This window comes from Panicum virgatum, chromosome 9K (assembly GCF_016808335.1).
Source record: "Panicum virgatum strain AP13 chromosome 9K, P.virgatum_v5, whole genome shotgun sequence".
Taxonomy (NCBI): Eukaryota; Viridiplantae; Streptophyta; class Magnoliopsida; order Poales; family Poaceae; genus Panicum; species Panicum virgatum.
This window is the reverse complement of record NC_053144.1, coordinates 42,513,024-42,537,294: the sequence shown is the minus strand read 5'-3', so window position 1 is coordinate 42,537,294 and position 24,271 is coordinate 42,513,024. Positions and strand designations below refer to the sequence as shown.

Below are 24,271 nucleotides of genomic sequence, written 5' to 3'. Positions count from 1 at the left end.
AGTGTTGAAGGTCTTGCAAAGAAGTAGATGTGGAATTGTAGATCCCATCTCCTTGCCCATGAACAAAGAAGAAGAAAAGCATGGATTTGACAAGTGCAACGAGACTTGAAGTCTTGCATACTAAAAATGGCTTGGTTAAGGGATAATGTCTGGCAAAGAAACAAATTGCAGCTGTAGCATTAGTCTTATAGTGGCAGTTTTGGCATTTGGCCCGCGGACTACGCTTGACAGTTTTGGTATTTAGCCAGGAGAACCTTACCTGTGAAGTTAAAAGGTTGGCGGCAGTTTTGACATTTATCCCACAAACAATGCAGGACGGTTTTGGTATTTAGCAAAACAAATTCTTTTACTTTTTTTTAGGGGGAATTCTTTTACTTATGAGTGTGTTAAGGTTTCATAGAAGAAACTAAATAAATTCTACTCCTCTACAGGGCCCACTTAAGGTAGAAGAGAGGCCCACAATCTTAACATCACTAGCGTAGTGGGCCTCAGAACTAAACATGGGAGTTATGCGAGTGACCCCTCCTACTCCTCGAAATTAGCAAAGCGAGGCGCGCCGCCCTTCTCCCCCTCTGGCTCCGGCGAGGGGCGCAAGCACATGGCCCCTAGGGTTGCGCCGGCCATGCGGGTGCTCCCCCTCGCACTCACCGCGACCATCTTCTCCGGGGTGGCCGCCATCCTCATCTACCTCTCCGGCCTCTCCTCATGTAATGCGCCCACCCGCCCACGCGGGGTTGGGTGCGTGCCTACTGATGACAGCGCTCGACTCTCGGAGTCGGACTTGGCCGCGCTCGCCGCGCTGCAGGGCCAGGCCGTCGCCGGCGCTGTGAGAGACCAGGTCGCGCTCTGCCTGCTTCTCCTCAGCCACTTCTGAGGCCTCGACCAGGGAATGCCCACCACCAACCTCGCCTTCTCGCCGATCTCCTTCCACTCCGCATTCTCCCTCCTCGCCGCTGCCGCCTCGGGCGCCACGCGCGATCAGATCGTCACCTTCCTCGGCCCCGTGGGCGCTGCGGCGCACGCCGCGCTCGCATCGAGGGTCGCGTCCGTCGTCCTCGCCGGCGGCCGGGACGACCTGGAGGCCGAGATCCGGTCTGCCACCGCCGTTTGGGCCGACGCCTCGCTGCGCCTCAGCCCCGCCTTCGCCGACACGGCCGCCGCTGTCTACAAGGCCGAGGCGCGATCGGTGAGCTTGGGAGAAGCCCAGGGAGGCGGCGGCGGAGATCAACGCGTGGTTCGAGCGCAACACCCGCGGCCTCGTCAGGAACATCCTCTCAGAGTCAGAGTTCGAGGGCGACGACTCCACGGCGCTCGTCCTAGGCACTCGGTCTACTTTAGCGGCCGCTGGCGCTCCTCATTCCTGCCGGACTTCACCGAGGAAGGCCCGTTCTACCTCGACGCCTCGCCGGACCACGCCGTCCGCGTGCCGTTTCATGAGGGGGAGCAGCGTCGGGCTCGAGGAGATCGGCGTGCACCCTTGCCGCCGCAGGCACCGCGATGATGATGATGGCGGGTTCGGCCAGGCCTATCAGCCGCCCTGTGGACTTCGTGGCGGATCACCCCTTCGCCTTCTTCCTCATGGAGGATGTCAGTGGCGCGGTGGTATTCGCGGGCCATGTCGTCAACCCTTTGCACCACTGATGATTTACCAACTAGATCTGCTAGCCGGGCATGCATGTCGGAATCCATGAATAAACCTTCTGCTGAAGTAACTGAATAATCTTCATCGTCATGTGTAATTAAGTGCAAGCGAAATGACCTGCATTTTTTTGCTTTGTGCTTCAATTAAGTCATTGCAGGTTAATCATTGAGAAGACAGAAGAGTTTGGGATCTCTTGCAATGGAAGGGGCTCGCATTACCTGAATGCACGGACCTATTGATGACGATGATGCTTCTCCTTTGGTATCCCAAAATGTATCACCGGAGGTCTTTCTATTTATATTTCTTTCTCTTTTTATTATTTTCTTCTTGTTCCCAAAAGTGTATGTATGCCTATAAATGCATTTGTCTTCATGTAAAATTATTTGTCTGCATATAACTGATTTGTTTATAACGCCAAATTATTTGTTCGCTTTATAGATTAAATTGTTCCTTAATGTTGAGTCATTTGTTCGTGATGTTTCTTTTTTCATATTATCCTATACTATCAAATATTCGCGATGTGTAATATTTTGTTCGTTGTACATTCTTATTTGTTCATTATGTTTAACTTTTTGTTCGAAGAAAATAATTATTTCTTCTTGTTGTTAAACTATTTGTTCCCTGTAGCCGAAATTAATTACTAAAAAATTTAAAAAATATTTTTTAAATATCATATAAACATAGGCAAGTGTGGTCTTGTTTCGAAGATCATCTCATAAGAAAGATAATGGTATAATCTAAATTTAATTTGGATGCTGAGTTTAATACTTATAGCTTTTTAAATTTTAAATTTGCATGCATGTGAATGATGTTATCATTTCTATTCTTTTTTGCATGCATATAATCTCCATTTGGTTTGCGGGCACAGTCTGCCTCATTACTATGATTGGCCTGCTTCAGGTGATGGTTGGCACTGCCATCACCCGAAGTGATGCATAATCGCGCCCCCAGGACTATGCATCGCGCGGGCTGCAAAGCAGAGATCCATCACCTGAAGAGTGATTGGTTAGAGTTTGGACTTTTTCTTTTCTGTATTTGGCCCAACAGTGGGTGTGGCCTGTTTCTCTATCATATAAATGTATTTACAGTAATATTGATTTTGACGAGAGAAGACGAAATAGCTTTCACGGCCGGGGGAGCTGCTGTACGCTTGATGTTTGGATTCTGCAGAATCCAAGTCTGGTTCTCCCGTTTATTTATTTACATTTTTTTTGGCTTGCGTTGCTATTCATCACTTACTTGTTTTATTTTCTTCCATATCCTTTAGCCCGTTCTTCCAATACTTTTTAAAAGTGTTAGAATTAATTTTGTTTGTGATATAAAATTGTTTATTTATTTTTAAACTAATTTATTCGGTGATATTGACTCATTTGTAATCAATATTCATTTTCCATCATTTATTCTATACAATCAAATGTTTACGATGTTCAATATTTTGTTCGTAATACATTATTATTTGTTCGTCATGTTTAATTTTTTGTTCGTTAAAAATAATTATTTGTTCGTGTTGTTAAAGTATTTGTTCCCAGTATTCGAAAATAATTATTTAGTGTTAAAAAATGTTTTTTAAAATATCATGCAAATATAGTCAAGTGTGGTCTTGTTTTAAAGATTTTATCATAAGAAAGATACTAGTACAATCAGAATTTTATTTAGATAGACGGTTTAAGACTTATTAATTTTTAAATCTTCAACATATTTGCATGCAGATGATGTAAAGAAATTTGTCTCTTCTGCATGTGCATGTCCATGTGCTCACTGTATATAGATGTTTTTTGCATGTTGAGTTTTGATTGGGCTAAAATTTGATTGGGCCGAAGTAGATTGGTGGAGGTTTGATGATGACCGCGTAGAAATAATTGTCGACGCCTTCGGGTGATGGTTGGTGGGACCGTCACCTGAAGCGATAGCTAATCGCGGCCATCCTCGTGTGGCGTGGCGGACAGGGAAGGCGGCCTGGGCGCGTGGCGCGTCCTCCAGGTGCCAGGGAGGTGCCAGGGATGCGTGGTTTCGGCGGAACCAGGGGCGCCGGGGCGGTTTGGGTCGGGGGCGCGACGCGTGGGCGGCCAGGTGTCTGTCTCGCCGGCGTATGGCGCCGCCGTAGGCAAGGTGAAGGGACAGAGAGGAGGGAGATAGAGTGGAGGACATTTCTGTAAATAGATGGAAGTCCAGGGTTCCACTGAAAAATGAATTTTCCTCCCTCTTGCAGGTTTCAAATGAAAAACTTTTGAATACTAAAATTGTTCAAAATTTTAAGATCTACAATCTTTGTTTCAAGCACCTTTTCATTTAAACAATGGTTTAAGAGTTATTTAAATACTTCAAAAATGTACACACATACCTATGCATATACATATATACATTTGCTTGCAAAAATGAATTTTGATGGTTTTATTAAATTTTTCTTGATTCTTTGTGCATAACATTGGTTGCTAATTTATGTTTAGCCAAATTAAAAACTTGGGATGTCACAGCTTACCCCTTTAAAAAGAATCTCGTCCCCGAGATTCGAGTGACTACACTTAATGTGGAGCGTGAATGTATAATGGTCATCCATTTTTATTCAGTTACAAAATAAAATCATGATATGTGCACGACCTATTCGTCCTCACCATTTGCCGATACTTGGCTTACACAATTAACTCGGTGGCTTTACTAAAAATCGTCTCTCCCTATTAACTAGCTGAATGACTATTCAGTCTTAACCTATCGAAAACGGCGTTACTGCAGAAGATCATTAGTATATATATGCATTAAGTTAGTACCATAACATCCTTAATAGCCACCTAAATAATTCCCATAATCCCTAGGGCTTTATGAACTAAGTGCAATCTTTAACGAACCTACGCATTTTACATAGTTTTGGGGTCAAGTTTTAAGGAACAATTTGAAAACTTGTTGCTTTCTCTGGTGCGTCGCTTTGTTCGGCTCTGGTTCCAGCTGTGGCAGAACCGTCCGAATTAATCTGGCTCATGTGTGCTAACCATTACCTTAAATGCCATATGAGTTAACACGCACTTCAAACGGAGTAATCCGGCAGCGCTGTCGGGTAAAGTCCCGATGAAACCACCTACGCTTCGATCGAACCCAAAGCTTGCATAAAACTCACACGAAGGCGAGTCCAGAGATTACAATATTTTATCATTTCTTACATCACAGAGTACATCATAAATTTATTACAAACTGAGTTTAAAATCAAAAAATGCTTTTGAATGATAAAAGAGATCATCAGAGTTCTTTATTACAGTGGAAAAGTAAACGATAGTCTATCGATGAATCAAGACGTCATGATGAAGTCCGTACGTGACATCAACCATAACCCCGAAGATAACACCTAAAAACAAAGCCACAAGCAAGGCTGAGTATACTAATACTCAGCAAGACTTACCCGTCAACGGATATAACTTAGTCCACTTAACTAGACATGCAAGACTTTTTGACTGGAGGAGTTTGTTTTGCCAAAAAGCAACTAAGAGTATGTCCTTATTTTTAGATTTTAGCTTTCATAATTCTAGTTCAATTAACCATTCTAAGTAAACATCTATCTCTAAACAAGCATGTTGGAATAAGCATTCAAATACATTCATATTATCATCATCATCTTCCACTTGTTACTCTATGTAGCAGAAGTGTTAAGCAATCTCATTGATCATGAGCGGCGGCCGATTCGAATCGAGTTCTTAACCTTGCAGGCAAACCTAACACACACGCATGGGAAGCGAAGTCACCCACACAACATTTTCCCTTTCTTTTCAGCTCGTAGATCAGCCCCCCCCCCCTCGACTACAGAGTACGGCTACTCTGCACCCGCATGTTGGCCGCATAAGAACGATGTGAAATGTTCAATGAGGGTGGAAGGTATGTCCACTCCCCGGTCCAATCAGGTACTCTACTTACTGATTACCATATTTCTCGGCATGTGGTTAGTACGTTCAAACGCTTAACAACTTGTACCACACACTGCGGCCTTAGTACATTTTCACTAAACGGATGGGGTCTCAACCATAAATACCATCCCATGACCCCGCCCATAAACCTTATGATTGCAGTATGTGGTAAACCAGTGAAAACCTATAATCTCGCGAGTGGTAGGAAACCACTCGACTTTTACCGGTCCTAATTAGTAGAGCATCTAGTCGAGCTTAACCTCTAGTATTCAAAACTTGAGTACCTAGGATCATGCATCTATGGTTTCAATCAACTCCTGAAAACTTAAATGCAGAAATAGATAATAGTACGACATAGATTGCATATATTGAAAATAATAAGAATTAGATGCACCGGGGCTTGTCTTCCTAAGCAAAAATTTAGCCTTGGGCTCTTCCGAACATTGGTCCGGGTCTTCAGCAATCTAGTTAGATTAGCTTGAGCTTCAGGTAGTTCATTCTCGAACTTGGCACCAACTCGTTCGTTCCGTCGATGAGAGTAGTTGCGTCTATATGAATGTAAAGTGTTCATGTTACTTAGATGACAACAAATTACATATCCTTTTCTTCATTATAAAGTTGTAGCACAAGTTTTATTATGAAATTTCTTCATTACATTTTCTTGGGCAATCGTTTATCGAGTAGTAATTAACTTGACTTAAACTCATTAAGCAAATTGGGTTTGTGATATTTTTCATTTGTCATTTTTCACATAAAAACTTAGTTTATTTACTATCGTTACTAGGAATTGTTTCTGGTGTTGCAAATTTTATGTGGAGAACAATCTAAATAAAAGACTTACTGTAAAAATTTCAGCCAATTTGATGCAACATATTAAACATGAAAAATAAATTAAACAGCTACTACTAGAACAAAGATCCATTTATACAGAATTAACCATGCCATTATTGGTTCTCAATTTTTTTTGAGTAATCCTAATATGATATCTATCATGATGTAAATTATTCACATTTGTTCTATGCAAATTCCAGAGGCTATAGATTATACAAACTAAAGCTATATTTAACAAGATCTAATTATCCAGAGTGTTCCATGATATTTGTGAGTTCCAAAATTTTACCAGAATCGATTCTAAACATGGGAATGCTTCAGTAAAAATTTCAGAATTTTCTGAGTGCAATAACTATTTATCTTGAATTAGTGCTATTATTCATGGATTAAACCAAGAGCTAGTGAAACATATAGTAACAATGGGTTTCTGGTCATGAAACTTTTATGTAATACTCTACTTAGTGATTTAAGCCTACCATATAAAAATCATCCTTAGTTCATGTGTGGAACTCCTAGAACCATTATATGCTATTTATTCTAATCTTTAACCTAGATTAAAATAGAAGCAGAAACTGAACATGTGAGTGTAACAAAAGTTGTAGAGTTTGTTGCAAGGATTCCATAACATTTGAGTTTGCATTTTTAGCACTTGTTTACGAATTGTTATTGATTTTACAATTTCACTGATTCATAGTTCATGCACCTTTTCTGTTCTGGACCCTGAAATCATATTTTCAAAGTTCGAACAGGTCCTTGGCGGAAATCAGAGGAGGGGAACGGCAATGGCCGGCCAGAATTCAGGCGAGAAGCTCGCCGGCATCGAGGGCCAGGTAGGGGAGGAGCAAGATGAGGGCGAGGGCTACCTTTCCGTGGTCTTGGTTGGGACTAGGAGCGGTGGGAGGGTGGTCGCCGACGGAGCAGCAGCTCGCGGGTGATGGTGGTGGCGCGCCGGTGATGGTCCGGTGAGGGACGGGCGACGGAGATGGTCAGGGAGCACTGGGGTGATGTGGGAAACCGATTCAGAGGCTCAGACCAAGCGGAGGGAGGCCGGAGGTAGGGTTCCGCGGGGGAGCTCAGTGGAGATCGGCAATGGCGGGAACGGTGTCAGTTCTGGGCAAGGGTGGGCTCCGCTCTGGCTCTCGCGCGAGGAAGGGGATGAGTTGGCCTTTATAGGCCAAGGGCGAGGGGGAGGGCAATCTGGGCAAGCAGGTGGCGCTGGGGGAGGGCCATTCGGTCAGGCGACAGGGAGGCACGGCGACAGCCATCCTCGTGTGGCGTGGCGGACAGGGAAGGCGGCCTGGGAGCGTGGTGCATCCTCCAGGTGCCAGGTGTGCGTGGTTTCGGCGGAACTAGGTGCGCCGAGGCGGTTTGGGTCGGGGGCGCGATGCGTGGGCGGCCAGGTGGCCGGCTCGCCGGCGTACGGCACCGCCGTAGGCAAGGTGCAGGGACAGAGAGGAGGGAGATAGAGTGGAGGGCATTTCTGTAAATAGATGGAAGTCCAGGGTTCCACTGAAAAATGAATTTTCCTCCCTCTTGCAGGCTTCAAATGAAAATCTTTTGAATACCTAAATTGTTCAAAATTTCAAGATCTACAATTTTTGTTTCAGGCACCTTTTTCATTTGAACAATGGTTTAAGAGTTATTTAAATACTTCAAAAATGTACACACATACATATGCATATACATATATACATTTGCTTGCAAAAATGAATTTTGATGCTTTTATTAATTTTTTCTTGATTCTTTGTGCATAACGTTGGTTGCTAATCTATGGTTAGCCAAACTAAAAACTTGAGATGTCACAGTTTCTTCAAGTTTAGCCCTTGGAAGTTCTGTTTCTTCACAAACAAACTCCTAAAACCTTGTTTTAGTCATATCTTTCTCGTTCTAACTCCGTTTTCAGCGATTCTTGTGCTCACACGATCCTTGCAACGCGTACAACATCTTTGGCAGCCTATCTTTCTCTATTTTTACTATTTGTTGTGTTGGTTCTTATTTGTTGTTTATTTTGCTTGTGTGAACGTGTAGACAACACGTCGTTTGAAGGAAATCAAGAACAAGTATACGAGGAAGAGAATCAGCAGTTTGGCAAGAAAGGCAAGTGGACTTCTCCCCCTGCATATTCTATTTTGTCCCAATAATGACATGATAATTCACTTTACTTTATTGTTGTTTTGCATAAACTTGAAGGGGACACCTATTAAGGATTTACCTAGTCTTTTACCACAAAACCTTGAACACCGGGTTTAATAAATCTTGCTGAATAGAAATACTTAGTTGCTTTATCTTGGGTTGGTAAAATAATGAACTCTTGAGAAATATTAAACATGCTTTATGTTGTTATCTTGGTTAATGTTACAAGATCATATGACTTTAATTGGAACATGGAGAACCATTCAGGAAAATAGTACAACCACAAGGACCACATGGCTCTGGTCTTGACTGATTAATTAGAAACTCTAACCTGTGACAGTTTTACCGAAAGGGCAAGAGGGGAAGCATCGATGGGGTATAGCTCGCTCCTCTTGGGGTAGCAGCCTTTGCTAAGGTGCTGACCATTAGGGAGGTTTATGCTCTGCTTTGACTTGAAACCTTAGCGGTCTGTCACTTGTTAGAGAATCTTTGTAAAGGCCTCGTAGCGTCCTTATGCAGCCACACTTTGGAAGTGTAGTATTGTGCCTGATCAGCACAGCGTGGTTGGGTCCAAAGTTCTTTTGAACTTTTACGCGACTTGTGGGTAAAGTGTACAACATCTGCAGAGTGTTTAAAACTAATATATCAGTCGTGCTCACAGTTAAGAGCGTCCTGGACCCTCACATGATAATCAAACTTGAAGAATAATTTAATTCATGGTTTCTATGGTTTTGTTATGTTGATATATCCTTTATGCTTAAGTGGGTTGTTATAAACTTATACCTAGTAATTAGGTGCCTGCTAATAAAAATTGACCAACTACAATGCTAATTGCTATAAACCTCGGCCTTTCCTTGAAAGCTTTGCATTCTTTCCCTGCTTGCTGAGTACCAATTATAAGTGTACTAACCCTTGCCTACTTGCTGCTCAGAAGTGAACACAGAAGTGGAGAACTACGACGACTTCAAGGAGTTCTAGGCGTGCGTTCACCAGCCGACTGCCTGTGGAAGAAGACGCTGCTGCAGCACTCGTTTAGGTTATCGGTGGAACACTTATAATTTATCGGAGTGTATAAAGTTATTTACTCTCTCTTATCTATATTTTGGACACTGTTTTTGATATATTCACTTATGACATCTATCATATATGTAAACTTGATCCTGGCGCATATATGAGATGCATTCGATTTTGTTCTTAAAATCGGGTGTGACATGACCAATTTTAAATCTTGTAGAAACAAGGCTTTCCATGTGGAGAAAGACACAGAGGCACCATCAAACTCAATGTCATTTATATGCTTCCAAAGGGACCAACATACTTCGATAACCACTTCTCGGAAAACAACCAATCCAAAGGCCTCCCTTGCTCCAACAAACATTTCCAGCTAAAGCAGCAAGGTATCCCAAATAATTCCCAAGAAAATCGTTCAGGCCTGACGAAAAGGGCAACTAAAGAAGAGGTGTGATAAAATTTCTTCCTCATTTTCAATACACACCAGGCAGTTATAAGTAACTAGGAACATGTTTTTCCTCCTCAATAAGTTCCTCGTATTTAATCTATACCGAAGAAAAGCAAGAAGAGCTTTTGCTTATTGTGCACAAAGGCTCAAATCCATTTATACAATGGAGAGGCAGAGATACTTCCAGACAAGGCTTTGTAGGTCTTTTTTACTAGTATAAATAGGTGATCTCCATATATAAAACCAGTCACCAACTCACCATGGACCAGGACTGATATATCCAAGTTCTAGAGCAAAGCTTGAAGCTCATCCCTGTAAGAAACATGGCCCCATTAAACCATTGTTTGTGATTTTGCTAATTGTGTGACAACATAATCAATGGGACTAATAAGTTTCATTACTACAAAAACAATTTGTAGAAATGCCCCAATTTTTTCAGGGGGACTAAAATTTTACTCGTTGCTACAAATGGAGCGGGGTTACTGTAGCATCCGATTTGCCACTGGAAAAGCATTTTTAGGGGCATGTCACCTCTCACCCGCCCCTAAAAATGAGCACCATTTTCAGGGGCGGTTAATAGCGTCACCCGCCCCTAAAAAGAGCATGTCTAGGGGCGGGTGATGCCACGAACCGTCTCTAAAAATGGTGGAATTTGTAGGGGTGGGTCATGGCCTCACCCGTTCCTACAAATGCATTTTTAGGAGTGGATGATGGCATGACCCGCCCTACAAATGGTTCCACACAAAAAAAATTATAACTTTTTTTATATAATCTCAGATGAAGTCAAACTTTATATCAAAATTGCAGAGAATCATGAGATCCAAAACTTTTTAGTTGATAACTTTTTCATTGAAGGTCATCTAATGGCCAAAAAATTTATTATAAGTTTTCTAATAGCTGCAACTATATGGTATCTCATATAACTCAAGTCATACTTTGAAGTTTCCACAGCCTTCCTTCGTATGGAAGGATGTCAACTGCGGCTGCAGCATGGGGGCCACCAGCTTTGTACAGGATGTGAGGAGCAAGTTGGAGATGAGCAACCGAACAATGCAGCTGCGCCACTGTTGCACGTTCGGGATTTGTTTGACTCCTGCATCTGATTATTTGTTTTGCAGTTTCACATCCATTCTGATTCAGCAGTAAAACTCGAATCGGATAAAAAAACAATACATGTCATACATTTGTACCTCATTCCCTACCAATTAAATTTTAAACACCTATTATTGTACTTATATCTTCACCGGCATGAGCTACAAATTAGCCGTGGGTGCATGGTTGTACATATGAATCACATGTCATATTCTTCATTTGTATGTGTTGAGTTGGTACACATTCATATTATTTTATAAATTAATTATTATTACACATTCGTACTGTTTTATAACTTTTTTAATCACGTTGAGTTTCCTGTAACATGAAGTTCACCTATTGCCTCACGTGAATTAAAATGTGTCCAATGTGTATATAAAGAATATATACATCTGTCGAATCTAATATTCAAGAGCGTGGGTACTAAGAGAACAAATTATTAGCCGTTTAATTGATATGGATGTATGTGCAAGACATGTATTGTGCTAACATTGGGAATTGTTTTTGCAGCTGATGAAACTTGCAATGTTAATAAAAGGTGAGATATAGTTTAGGTGGCAGTACAGGCATTTGAGCTCAATGGTACATATATTATTAGGAAAAAAACACGAGATGAAAGTACATTTTTTGTGCGCATGGATTGTTTTAAGGTATTGTTTCTTGTACACAAGAGAATATTAGCATGTGTAACGTTCTTATTATGAAATTTGAATGAGTGGTAGTCATAAATCCACTCTGTGACCACTTGGATATGACCACTTAGATAGGTGGACTTCACTACTACACATAGTGTTTGTACGGGTAAAAATAAAATTTTAGGGGCGCCGCACCCGCCCCTGTTTTTCGCAGCTAAAAGTGGTGTTTGCAGGAGCGGGTAACGTGTCCGCTTCTGAAAATCCATTTCTAGGGGGCGGGTCATGTCCTCAACCACCCTTAGAAATAGATTTAGAGGGGCGGGTGAGGGCATGACCCGCACCTAAAAATAGATTTTTAAAGAAAAGTCACGGCTTCACCCGCCCATGCAGATCAAATAAAAAAGCAAAAAAATGCCAACAGCTGCTCCGAGCTGCCGCTGCACCGCGCTACCGCTCCGTACTATCGTCGGGCGCCGTGCGACGCGGCCTCGCGTTGTGGCCCCGCGCGCCCGCCCCCACGGCGCCCCGGCCTCGCGCTGCCTCCGCGCGCCTCAGCATCGCTCTGTGGCCTCTGCCTTTGCCGATCGCCGCCACCCCGAGCCCGCCCCCACGCCGCTACCAGGCGCCGAGCACCCTGGCCTCACTCCCCTCGGTCACCTAGCAAAACACATAAAAAAAAGGTGACATTTTTGTAATAAGCCTTTTGTGGCTTGTAGATTTTTTTTTTAAAAAAAATTGAAACCATATCTCAGCATAAACAATGGTTCATAATGTGAAACCATAATGTATAACTCACCCACAATTATTATTTCATACAAGTCAATGCTCACTTTGTGGTTTCCACACTCACAATCAATATACGCCAAAATATACTTTTTAATTTTTGTCTAGTTCCATAGATTACAATAGGCTTATGCTACAAATTTCACATTTTTTATGTATTTTATTGTTTTTTCAATTAAATTATTTTTTAGAATAAATTTAAATATTATTTTTAGGGGCGGATGAGCGCATCACCGGCCCAAAAAAAATATAAGTTCGTTGCTATAGCAGTCGATTTGTAGTAACGGGTTACATTTTAATCCGCCCTTAACAAAAATTGGAGCGTTTCTATAAATCATTTATGTAGTCACTACTACAAATTTCTTAACCGAGGTGAGAAAAAGACTTAACCGAGACAGTTTTTGCAACAGCCTCTGTCTTAAGGCCTCAGTTAATAGTGGTATTTACCGAGGCAGTTGCCGGTTAATGCTTTAATCAAGCCGTTTTTTATAATTCAACCACCTCGGTTATAAAAAAATTAAAAAAATAGGTGCCCCTGGACAGGCCCACCAATCCCACCCAGAGGCCCATCGAGCCCATCCACGGGGAGGCCGTCGCCGCCGGTGAGGTTAGATCTGGCCCCTGGTCGCTGCCGCCGGGGAGGTCGGATGCGGCCCCTGCTCACTGCTCGAGTCGGATGGACCGCCACGCCGCCATGTCCCCCCGCCCCACCACGCGGCCGGGTCCGCGGGCGAGGCCCGCCGCTCCGCCGCTGCGCGTGCCCCACCACCGCGTCGTGAGCCTGCCCTGCTGCGCCGCCGTGTCCGTGCCGCACGCGCGCGCCCCGCATCCGCGGGCGAGGCTAGCCGCGCCGCCGCCGGCGCACGCCGCACCGCCGCATGCGAGGCCCCTGGTCGCTGCCGCCGGGGAGGTCGGATGCGGCCCCTGCTCACTGCTCGAGTCGGATGGACCGCCACGCCGCCATGTCCCCCCGCCCCACCACGCGGCCATGTCCGCGGGCGAGGCCCGCCGCTCCGCCGCCTGCGCGTGCCCCACCACCGCGTCGTGAGCCTGCCCTGCTGCGCCGCCGTGTCCGTGCCGCACGCGCGCGCCCCGCCTCCGCGGGCCAGGCTAGCCGCGCCGCCGCCGGCGCATGCCGCACCGCCGCGTGCGAGGCCCACCGCGCCCGAGGGCCGCCACCCCGCCGAGGACCGCCACTGGAGGGACCGTACGTATCCCACTCCCATGCCGAAGGTGAGAGAGGAGAGAGGGAGGGGCGCTGGAATGAGAGAGAGGAGTGAGGGAGGTGAGAGAGGATTGAGAGATGGAGGAAGCACAATTCGTGGGAGGTGGAGTGGAGGTGCTGATTGGTGGAGGAGCGGTGGCACGGATCGGTGATGTGGTGGTGGGGCTGGTTAGGCATTCTTGGCCTCTATATTAACTGAGGTGGTTGTGTTTCATTGCCCGCCCTCCGTTAATATATTTACCGAGGCGGTTAAGTTATGATGTTTACCGAGGCGGTTAAGTTATGATGTTTCAGTTAATCGGTTTTGCGAGGTGATTTTCTTAACTATATCGGTTAATAAAAAATAACCGCATCGGTTAATCGCATGCATTAACTGAGGCCGTTAGAAATCGTGCCCGCCTCCGAGCCTATTTTAAATCGGCTCGGTTAATTAGATGTTGTAGTAGTGAGTAGTGCTTGAAAACGTTAAAACACATAGATGCATGTGAAAAATTTAGTCATAATGGCATGGCATATTAAATTTTATGTCTAATTGGCTAGTACAATGGTATCTAGCATTTTTTGAAAAAAAATCATAGATGTTTCAATACAGATAAATACGATATAAAGCCTCTCCTATCTTGAGATACTTTTAGTGTACATAACACCCTATAGAGTGGACGGATAAGCCATTCACTTTTCTGTGGGAACTGTTCATTCGTACTATGCTTATAATTTGCTACGTACTTTATAAATTACTCCGAAAAGAGATATTGTTACTCTGGAAAGAGATACAACACATCAGTCATATTCGTAGGATATTTATATTCACTTCATGCACCAGCCTTCTGCTGTACATCCGCTGCGGCCCCCATATCGATATCGTCCTCCTCCCCGGCGCACGCGCCATGCGCGACGTCGTAGGTGGCGTGCAGGCCGACGAGCACGTAGTAGACCAGCATGACGGCGGTGCAGATGCCGAAGCGGACGAAGGCTTCCTTGCCGAGCGAGCCCATGAGGAAGACGTTCGTGGCGATGGAGAGAGACGGCAGCCACGGAACCAGCGGCACGCCCCACACCTTGGGCGTCCGAGCCATCGGCACCAGAAGCTGGATGCAGAGCGTGCCGGCCGCCCACGCCGGCACCAGCACGGCGTAGCCCTGCCAGTGCCACCGCCCGGGAGACGACGTGCCCCAGCACACCGCGATGCCGACCGACGAGCCGATGATGAGCAGCAGCGACGCCGCGAGCCGCAGCGCGTGCGCCCGCGTCGTCACGCCCCGCGCGTAGTACCTCCGCACCAGCAGCGCGGTGGCCATCATCACGAAGATGAAGAGCGTGCTGGCGGAGAGTAGGCTGGAGAGCACCTTGAGGCTGGAGAAGAAGGCGACGCCGGCGCTGGCGGCGGCGACTAGCGCGGTGGCGTGCACGGGGGTGCCGGTCCTGTTGGCGCCGGCTGCCGGAGTGGCTGCGCCGACGGCGATCGGCACTTGCGCCGGCGAACTCGCTCTCGCTCACGACGTCGCTCTGGAACACGAAAGGGAACACGAGAGAGTTAGTTTTCCGCCGTACGAAAGTCACGGCCTTTTCTGTGGCGTTTTCCTCTCTTTATTCATCGGTGTTTACACGATCTCCCGATCTGACTTCCCCGCCATGCCCGCGCACGCTGCGACGTGCCCACCTAAAGCGCGGGGACGTTTTCAAGCGTGCGTGGCGGAGGACCTGGTCACCATCCCGTGAACGCAGCACGAGTCTGATGCTAACACCGTTACAGACATGCAACCAACAGCTAGCTATGATGAAACGTAAACATGCCAATGCAACTAACTTATTTACATCATGTTCCGAGCATGCACGGGATTACAATCAACAGATCACCCCCTAATCCCGCTGCACCTCGATAACTCCCAGCTGCTGACGAAGTTCAACAAACCTGACACGCCCGAGTGCCTTTGTCAGGATATCAGCTAGTTGTCCAGTCGTGCTCACATGATCAATGTTGACTTCACCTCTATCAACACAATCTCTGATAAAATGAAATCTTGTGTCGATGTGCTTACTTCTATCATGGTGTACTGGATTCTTGCTTAGAGCAATTGCTGATTTGTTGTCTACAAGGAGCTTCACTGTTGGGGCCTGAATGTCAAGCAGTCCACCTAGCAGCCGGCTCAGCCAAATTCCCTGACATGCTGCACTTGCACTTGCAATATACTCGGCTTCACAGGATGATAATGCTACCACCCGCTGCTTCTGAGATGCCCATGTCACAAGACTCGACCCTAACAGAAACACACACCCACTGGTGCTTTTCCTGTCATCAACATCACCGGCCAGATCACTGTCACTGAAACCAACTAGGCTAACTGAACCCTGCCTGTGATATATACACCCATAGTGTACTGTACCAGACAGGTATCTCAAGATTTGTTTTACAGCTGCCCAATGACTTGCTCTAGGTTCCTCCATGAACCTGCTCACAATCCCCACGGCATATGCTATATCTGGTCTCGTGTTAACCAAATATCGAAGGCTCCCAATTATGCTCCTGTACTTGGTTTTGTCAACAGGTGGTGTCTTATCATTCTTACTGAGCTTGAGTCTACTTTCCATTGGTACAGCACAAGAGTTACATCCTTGCATCCCTGCCTGTTCCAAAATCTTCATAGTGTATGAGCTTTGACATAATTTGGTCACACCCACCTGCTGATCAACTTGAATTCCCAAGTAGTAGCTTAGCAGTCCAAGATCACTCATGCTGAAGTTGCTCATCATCTCCTTCTTGAACTGATCAATACTTGTTTGGCTTGAACCAGTGATTATCAGATCATCAACATAAACCCCAACAAGGAGAAAACCATCTTGATCTGACCTCCTGTAAACAGCATGTTCCAGGGCGTTCCTGACAAAACCAAGTTTCAGCAGCTCACTGTCTAACCTGGCATTCCAAGCTCTTGGAGCCTGACACAGCCCATACAAGGCTTTCTTCAGCTTTAGTACCTTTTCACTGCCACCCTTGACAACAAATCCAGGAGGTTGTTGCACATATACCTCCTCCCTCAGATCACCATTTAAGAACGCCAACTTAACATCCATGTGATGCACCTGCCAACCTTTTTGTGCAGCCAAAGCAATTAACAGCCTCACAGTTTCAATTCTTGCCACAGGAGCAAAAACCTCATCAAAGTCCACCCCCTCACGCTGAGCATACCCCTTTGCCACCAACCGAGCCTTGTGCTTTACCACATTTCCTTCAGGGTCCTTCTTGACTTTGAACACCCACTTAAGTCCTATAGCTCGGTGGCCTACAGGTAATATTGACAGCTCCCAAGTTTTGTTTGCCAAAATTGATTCCATCTCGGCCTCCATGGCTTTTCTCCAACATTGCTCACCCAATGCTGCCTCAACACTCCTAGGCTCTTCTGCTGCAAGATAGCACACTCCATTGTACTCAAAATCAGTAACTTCATCGGTTGTGTCATTTATATTGTCTATTGTTCTGTATCTCAGTGGCACTCCCTCTGAATCAGCTGACTCTCCAGAAAGTGGAGTTGCAAATTCAATCCCTTGCACAGCTGGACTACCTGGGGGCGTTGAGTGGTTTGATCCAGCACTTGAGTTGTCGTTGACGACCCACTGGTCTTGGGAGGGCGACCCTTGATCTGGATTCTCAGAATCGGCTGCTGCAACTTCTGAATCTTCTTCTACTGTTCCTTGTCCGACAACTGTGAAAAACTCAACTTCAAATGTAGGAACAGCTGATTCACCTCGAGCTTCTTCTTTCCATGGCCAAGCTCAATTTTCCTCAAACACTACATCCCTGGAGATATGTAGTTTCTTGGCCACAGGATCATAGACTCTATAGCCTTTTGTCCCGGCCTCATAGCCGATAAACACCGTCTTTGTCGACCTGTCCGACAGCTTATTGATCCCAGGCCCTACTTTCTTCACGTGTGCAACACAACCGAAGGTACGTAGGTGATGCACCTTAGGCTTCTGGTTGTGCCACGCTTCATATGGTGTTCTACCTTGCAGGCTCTTGGTTGGAGCACGGTTCAACAGGTACACAGCAGTGGACACTGCTTCACCCCAAAACTGTCCTGGCACATTCTTGCTTTTCAGTAAGCATATTGCCATTTCCACCACGGTCCGGTTTCTTCTCTCGACGACCCCGTTTTGCTGTGGGGTGTATGGCGTGGTTGTGAAGTGCTTGACCCCGTGCTCATCACAGTACTCTTTGAATTCGATGGAGTTGAACTCTCCACCGCGATCACTGCGAAAAGCACGCAGCTTACTCCCATGCTCGGTTTCAGCCAATGCCTTCACTCTTTTAAAGCATCTGAAAGCTTCATCTTTTGTTGCCAGGAGCTCAACCCACATGTATCGACTGTAATCATCAACTATGAGCAGAAAATAACTCTTACCTCCAGGTGTCTTTGGTCTGATCTGGCCACATAAGTCTGCATGAAACAGATCAAGCTGCTTCTCAGCTCTGTAACTAGCCACCTGTGGAAATGAGTGGCGAGTCTGTTTGCCCAGAGCACATCCATCACAGAATTTCTCAACCCTGTCAATCAATGGCATGCCATTTACCATCCCCTTTGCACCCAGCTCCCGAAGAGCACGAAAATTCAGATGGCCATATCTCCCATGCCAAAGCCAGGCCACATCATCAGCTTTTGCCACTAAACAAACGAGTGCTGCCAATTGGGTTTTAAGCAAATACAGTCTGTTTTTGACCCGCGGTGCTCTAGCTAGCAGAGGCTGCTCAACATCAAACACATTGCAAAAACCATCCTCGATCACTACTTTGCAGCCACCTTCTTCAAGTTGACCCAAACTAACAATGTTACTTTTCAGTTTAGGAATGAAATAAACTTCTGTGAGTACCTTGTGCCCATGATTCTTGGCTTGGAGCATCACTGATCCGATGCCCTCGATCTCGACGAGTGATCCGTCGCCGAAACGCACCGTGCCTCGCACCGACGTGTCCAGCGACACGAGCGCCTCACGACACCCCCGTCATGTGATTGCTGGCCCCCGTATCGAGGACCCAGACATCACGATCTTCGTCGTGGTCGCCGGGAAGTACCTTCTTCTCGTTGAGATGCACGACCTGACGTGTCATGCACCTGGCCGGCGGCTCGACGTCACGCGGTTGAACATGCACGGCGTTCACCGTTGCCAGGAGCAGTGTGGCTTGATCGGTGTCAGCCTGCGCGTGATGGGCCTCCTCCTTGCGTTCCTTTCTTGGTGGTCGCTTGCAGTCCTCCTTCCAGTGGCCATAGATGCCACAGTTCCTGCACCGCCCCTTCCGCCTTGGAGTCCCCTCGGACGTGAACTTAACGACCGGCTCCTTCTTGTCGCCGCGAGCACCTCCTTTCTGCTTCCCGGATCCTCCAGTCTTCTTCTCGCCAGAGCCAGATGATGACCCCTCTGGAGTCAGGCGATGGCGATACTTTGACAGCCACTCTTCTTCAGATAGCAGAAGCTGACCGGCTCGCTCCGTGACAGAGTTGACGTCGAGCCGATCTTCAGCAGCCTTCAGACGCCCCACCAGATCTTCGATCGTCATGGTGTTGACATCCAACAATGTCTCGATCGAAACACCGATCTGGCTGAAGCGCCTAGGGAGTGATCTCAGCAGCTTCCTCACGACCTTGTTCTCGGGCATGGTTTCACCGAGCACCCGAAGCTCCGCCGCGAGCGTGTTGATCCGCATCGCGAAATCATCCACCAGCTCGCCATCCTTGCAGGCGAAGTTCTCGAACTCCTGCAGCAGGCGCTGTGCGTGGGCCTCCTTGACCCGATCTGCGCCTTGCCTCATGCTCTTCACGGCCCCCCACGCCTCCTTCACCGTCTTCTTGGACCCCGCGTCGCCCACATCTCCCTGGGCACAGAACGCAGGAGCGCCCCCATGGCTTGGCGATCTTGGGAGCGCTTGACGCCGGCACCGCCTGGCTCAATGGCTTCCCAAATCTCCATTGCTTCGAAATTACACTGCATCAACATTACCCATTCGGAGTAATTCGATCGTGTTAGCATTGGCCACATGAGAGAACTCTCACGAACGCCGCCCGCCAAGGTGCTTGACGAGCCGCCCGCCATAGAGCTCGACGATGAGTCTTCGCCGGTCATCTGCGCCGCTGCCGGTGTTCTCCGCGGAATCCCGAACTTCTTCTTCGGCGGCTCACGCGGTGGGCTTATGGAACCACCGTAGAACATACACTAGTGGCTCTGATGCCAGTTGTTGGCGCCGGCTGCCGGAGTGGCTGCGCCGACGGCGATCGGCACTTGCGCCGGCGAACTCGCTCTCGCTCACGACGTCGCTCTGGAACACGAAAGGGAACACGAGAGAGTTAGTTTTCCGCCGTACGAAAGTCACGGCCTTTTCTGTGGCATTTTCCTCTCTTTATTCATCGGTGTTTACACGATTTCCCGATCCGACTTCCCCGCCACGCCCGCGCACGCTGGGACGTGCCCACCTAAAGCGCGGGGACGTTTTCAAGCGTGTGTGGCGGAGGACCTGGTCACCATCCCGTGAACGCAGCACGAGTCTGATGCTAACACCGTTACAGACATGCAACCAACAGCTAGCTATGATGAAACGTAAACATGCCAATGCAACTAACTTATTTACATCATGTTCCGAGCATGCACGGGATTACAATCAACAGGTCCTGGGGTGCACGAGCGCGAACACGGACGGGATGATGTGGCTCCGCGCGATGTGCGTCGTGTACCGCGCCTTGCCCAGCACCCCCACGAGCAGGACGGTGGTTATCCCCTTGAGCGCGCCCAGCGCCACCACGTACTGCGCCCACCGCATCCCCACGCTGCCGAACGCCGCCGAGTACGCCGCGCTCCGGTCGATGGCCGTGTACGGCTGCATCATGCTCAGCGCCAGCGCCATTAGGCAGTAGATGGTCGTGATCGCGGACATGGAGCCCAGCAGCCCCAGCGGGATGTCCCGCGACGGGTTCCTCGTCTCCTCCGCCATGGTGGCGATGTTGTCGAACCCGCCGTACGCGAAGTAGACGATCGCCGCCGCCCGGAACACTCCCGGCACGCCGTACGGCAGGAACGGGGTCAGGTTGCCCGGCTTCGCGTGGAGGAACCCGGCGACGATGACGAACGCGATGACGAGCACGTGGACGGCGGAGGCGACCCAGTTGACGCGGGAGGTGCCCTTGGAGCTGAGCATGGCCAGGGCCGCGGTGACCGCGATCACCGCCACCGCGATGGGGTCCAGCTCGTTGTACCCCTCCGCGAGGGAAGACGCGTGGATCCGCAGCGCGCTTGCCGGCTTGTTGATGAGCGACGCCAGGTACGACGTCCAGGCGCGCGCCACGGCCGCCTTGCCGATGACGCTCTCAAGGATGAGGTTCGCGGCGGCGACGAAGGCCGCGACGTCGCCGAGCTCGACGCGGATGTAGGCGAAGGAGCCGCCGGCCACGGGGATCTCGACGGCGAATTCGGTGTAGCAGAAGACGGAGAGCATGGCGGAGAGGCCGGAGGCGACGTAGGAGAGCACGATGGCGGGGCCGGCGTGGTCGCGCGCCTCCTGGCCAGTGAGCACGAAGATGCCGGCGCCGATGACGGAGCCGAAGCCGAACCACGTGAGGTCCCACCAGGTGAGGCAGCGGCGCATCTCGTTCTCGCTGCGCCGGCGGAGCGCGCCGAGCTCGGCGGCGTCGGTGGAGCGGCCGGCGAAGCGGTCGCGGAGGCGCGCCGGGGTGGCCCCCAGCGCCGCGCGGTAGGCGGCCCAGCTCGCGAACGACGGCTCCGGGAAGAAGTCGTCCTTGCGCCACCGCCAGTAGCCCCTCGCTCCCGCGGGCTCCTCCGGTGGTGGCGTCTCCTCGGGCGCCATGGCCGCAGAGTGCGCTGTGGAGATAGATTAGGAGTGTGCAGTGCCGACTGGTTACTTGTTCAGTCAGTCAGCCCAGCCAGTGTCACGGGTTCGCTTTCGCTTGGACTCTAGCGCACCTCAGATTCCGATTGAGTGACGCCGATCTTGCCAGAAACAGTGACCCGATGGCTCCTTCGGGCCTGTTTGGCTCCAGCATTTTTTCCAAAAATCCCTATCATATTAAAAGGAATCTTATTATTTTATATTACTAAATAAAATTTGTTTATAAATGTTTTTTGACAGCTGAGTGCTTTTTCGCGAGACGAATCTAATGAGTCTAATTAATTCATAATTTGCTACAGTGATGCTACAGTAACCATTCGCTAATCATAGATTAAGATACATCATTAGATTCGTCTCTCAGTTTAGCCCCAGGGTTCTGCAGTTAGTTTTATAATTAATATTTATTTAATACTTCTAAATACTAAAAAGTTCTTGGGACTTTTTTGAAGTCCCTATTTCTGAACACCCCCGAAGTGTTAACTGCGGACTTCGGTGTTCGAAAAAGACTTTGGTGGCGTGCGCGCGCGTGCGTCGGCACGAGCCGAGAGTCCACGCTTGGGTCCAGCGTTCCGGTTCGCTTTGGACCATCACGCTGCTGTTGATGGCCCCAACCACAATGTTGATGCTGATGCCGCCGTGTGCGTCCTGACCGGAATGGCCGCACAGCCGGATCATTCCACTCGACTTCAATTCTGCCGTCGCCGGAGATGATGATGGTCGTCGTGGGATGGTCGCGCCGTACCCTTCGACGGAGACGCCATCCTTGACAGCCAAAAGCCATCACATTTTCAGCTGATGGTGCTCCTGCTACCTCCGACTCCGAGATTAGCTCAAATTGTACCCCTGCTTCTGATTTTACATTTTCATGTCTTAAGTTTTGCAGATTTGCAATTGTCAACCGATTGATATTTTTCTTATCCGTCAATTGATCGATGCTTTTAAACATTGGATCGGAAATCGATGATCCAGATGACTCGTGCGTAAACAATGTACCAGGTCCGCACCAACAACGCGCCCATTTTGGATCTGCCTTTGGGCGCCGAACATTCAGATGATCGTAGCGGGAGCTACCCAGCCACAATAAATCCGCGTTGCCGCCGCCGTCCAGGGGTGGTTGGTGGTGGTGGGGGGGGGGGGGAGGGGGGCGATCGCCGGAGAGCAAGATCGCCGGTGGCCAGGGTGGTGGAGGGAGGTGGCGGAGCTTCGGAAGTTCGGGTTTCAGGGGGAGCCATGGTCCGACGGGCTTTACAGGAGAAGGGTGCTACGGCGGCAAGCCCAGTGGCGGTGGCGGTTTGTCTGGCTGCGTGGGCGAGGGCGGGGTGGGACAGTTGGTGGGCGGTGGCAGGCATGGTGGCGGGTCAGGGCTGGCTCCCGCTATGCTTAGCAAATCCACGCTGGCCTTTGTATTTTTGTTTGTGCTGGCTCGTTTAGCATGTACATGGTGTTTCTCCATTTCTCCCCGAGACCAAACCAAGTCTACCTGAGAGATGATTTTTGGGTGAATCAAGGCTCGATCGTGCATCTGGCCAGCCCGTCGCTGCGAGCGTCTTCCCCAGCGCTCGACAGAAAGGAGGGGACTGGCCTTTGAGGTCTGGGGTGGGGTCCTCGTCTTTGTGAGATGAAGGGCACTCTCCTCGTCTTCATTGATACTGATGTTCTTTTTTTTGGGAGGGGGGCGTCTGTTCTTTTTTTTGGGTGGGGGGCGTCTATTCGTCGGATCTGCGGGGCGGTGCGTACGCATCACACATCCCCACCATCGGCCTCGCCCTCCACCGGCCAACCCGCCTCCACCGCTAGGCCACCGGCGCCCCCGCCCCCCTTTTAAGTTCGGTAGCCATTGGAACCCCAACAACTCAGAACCTAAAGTCAAACATTATCATCTTTGACCAATAATATTTCAAAAAATAATTACTTTTATAAAAAATTACATTTTATGATAGTTGGTTTCATTACGAATAAACTAGTATCACTTTTATATTGTCCATCTTTATATCCTTTTTAACATCTATTATCAAAGATGAAAATATTTGACTTCGAAAAGTCAAAAAGTTGTTAATTTTGGGACGGAGGTAGTATTATTTGTTCTGAGGCTGACTCGTTTGTTTGTGATATCCATTTTTATTATTTATTTTATATAATTAAATTTTCATGATGCTTAATATTTAGTTCGTAGCACATTATTATTTTTTCGTCATGTTTTATTTTTTGTTCGTTGAAAATAATTATTTATTTGTGTTGTTAAAATATTTGTTCCCAGTAGCCGAAAATAATTATTTAATATTAAAAAAATTAAAAAATTCGAGCAAACATAGGGAAACGTGATTTTGTTTTGAAGATCTTGCAATAAGATAGATGATGGTGTAATCAAAATTTAATTTGGATGCACGGTTTTTTATTTAAAGATTTTTTTAGTATGAACTGTCCTTTTGCATGTGGGTGATGTCATCAAATTGTCTTCACCTGCATGCATGTACTAGTGGGTCTAAAATTGAGATTCGGTCCAAATGTTGACCCTGAGGAGAAAAGCAATTGCGCTTCGGCAAACCATCACCTCAAGCGATGCCTAACCGCTCCCCCATGTGGCGAGTTAGCTCAGCTTTCGACGAGAACGCCTAGTCGTTAAGGGTGGGTGATTATAACCTCCAGCCTATGGGCCGGTTGGGCCAGATTGGAGTACCATGCATGAGGCTTGGTAG

General features: G+C 47.8%; 2 protein-coding genes and 1 pseudogene across 2 annotated transcripts; 2 read left to right on the top strand and 1 right to left on the bottom strand.

The window, feature by feature from the left end:
• The first annotated feature begins 622 nt into the window (after positions 1-622).
• Positions 623-1,501, top strand: LOC120648015 (annotated as a pseudogene).
• Positions 1,502-7,142: 5,641 nt separating this feature from the next.
• On the top strand, positions 7,143-13,510 carry LOC120648014 (atherin-like). Its single transcript, XM_039924798.1, has 2 exons — positions 7,143-7,190; positions 12,992-13,510. The coding sequence occupies exons 1-2, from the start codon at positions 7,143-7,145 to the stop codon at positions 13,508-13,510; spliced, it is 567 nt and encodes a 188-aa protein (XP_039780732.1).
• A 729-nt stretch (positions 13,511-14,239) lies between these two features.
• Positions 14,240-21,638, bottom strand: LOC120651480 (cationic amino acid transporter 5-like). The gene is made up of 2 exons (XM_039928958.1): positions 20,344-21,638; positions 14,240-15,109 (listed from the first exon to the last, which is right to left on the bottom strand). Exons 1-2 carry the CDS (start codon positions 21,531-21,533, stop codon positions 14,500-14,502), a joined length of 1,800 nt encoding a protein of 599 aa, XP_039784892.1. The 5' UTR covers positions 21,534-21,638; the 3' UTR covers positions 14,240-14,499.
• Positions 21,639-24,271: the final 2,633 nt, after the last annotated feature.

What these genes read in the sequence shown, in the direction of transcription:
- LOC120651480 (XM_039928958.1), bottom strand. Translation starts at nt 21,533, where the DNA reads ATGGCGCCCGAGGAGACGCCACCACCGGAGGAGCCCGCGGGAGCGAGG. An exon ending in TTCGCGCTCGTGCACCCCAG is followed by an intron (nt 15,110 to 20,343) that starts GACCTGTTGATT and finishes CGGCGCCAACAG; the next exon opens with GACCGGCACCCCCGTGCACG.
- LOC120648014 (XM_039924798.1), top strand. Translation starts at nt 7,143, where the DNA reads ATGGCCGGCCAGAATTCAGGCGAGAAGCTCGCCGGCATCGAGGGCCAG. An exon ending in TCGCCGGCATCGAGGGCCAG is followed by an intron (nt 7,191 to 12,991) that starts GTAGGGGAGGAG and finishes TTAAAAAAATAG; the next exon opens with GTGCCCCTGGACAGGCCCAC.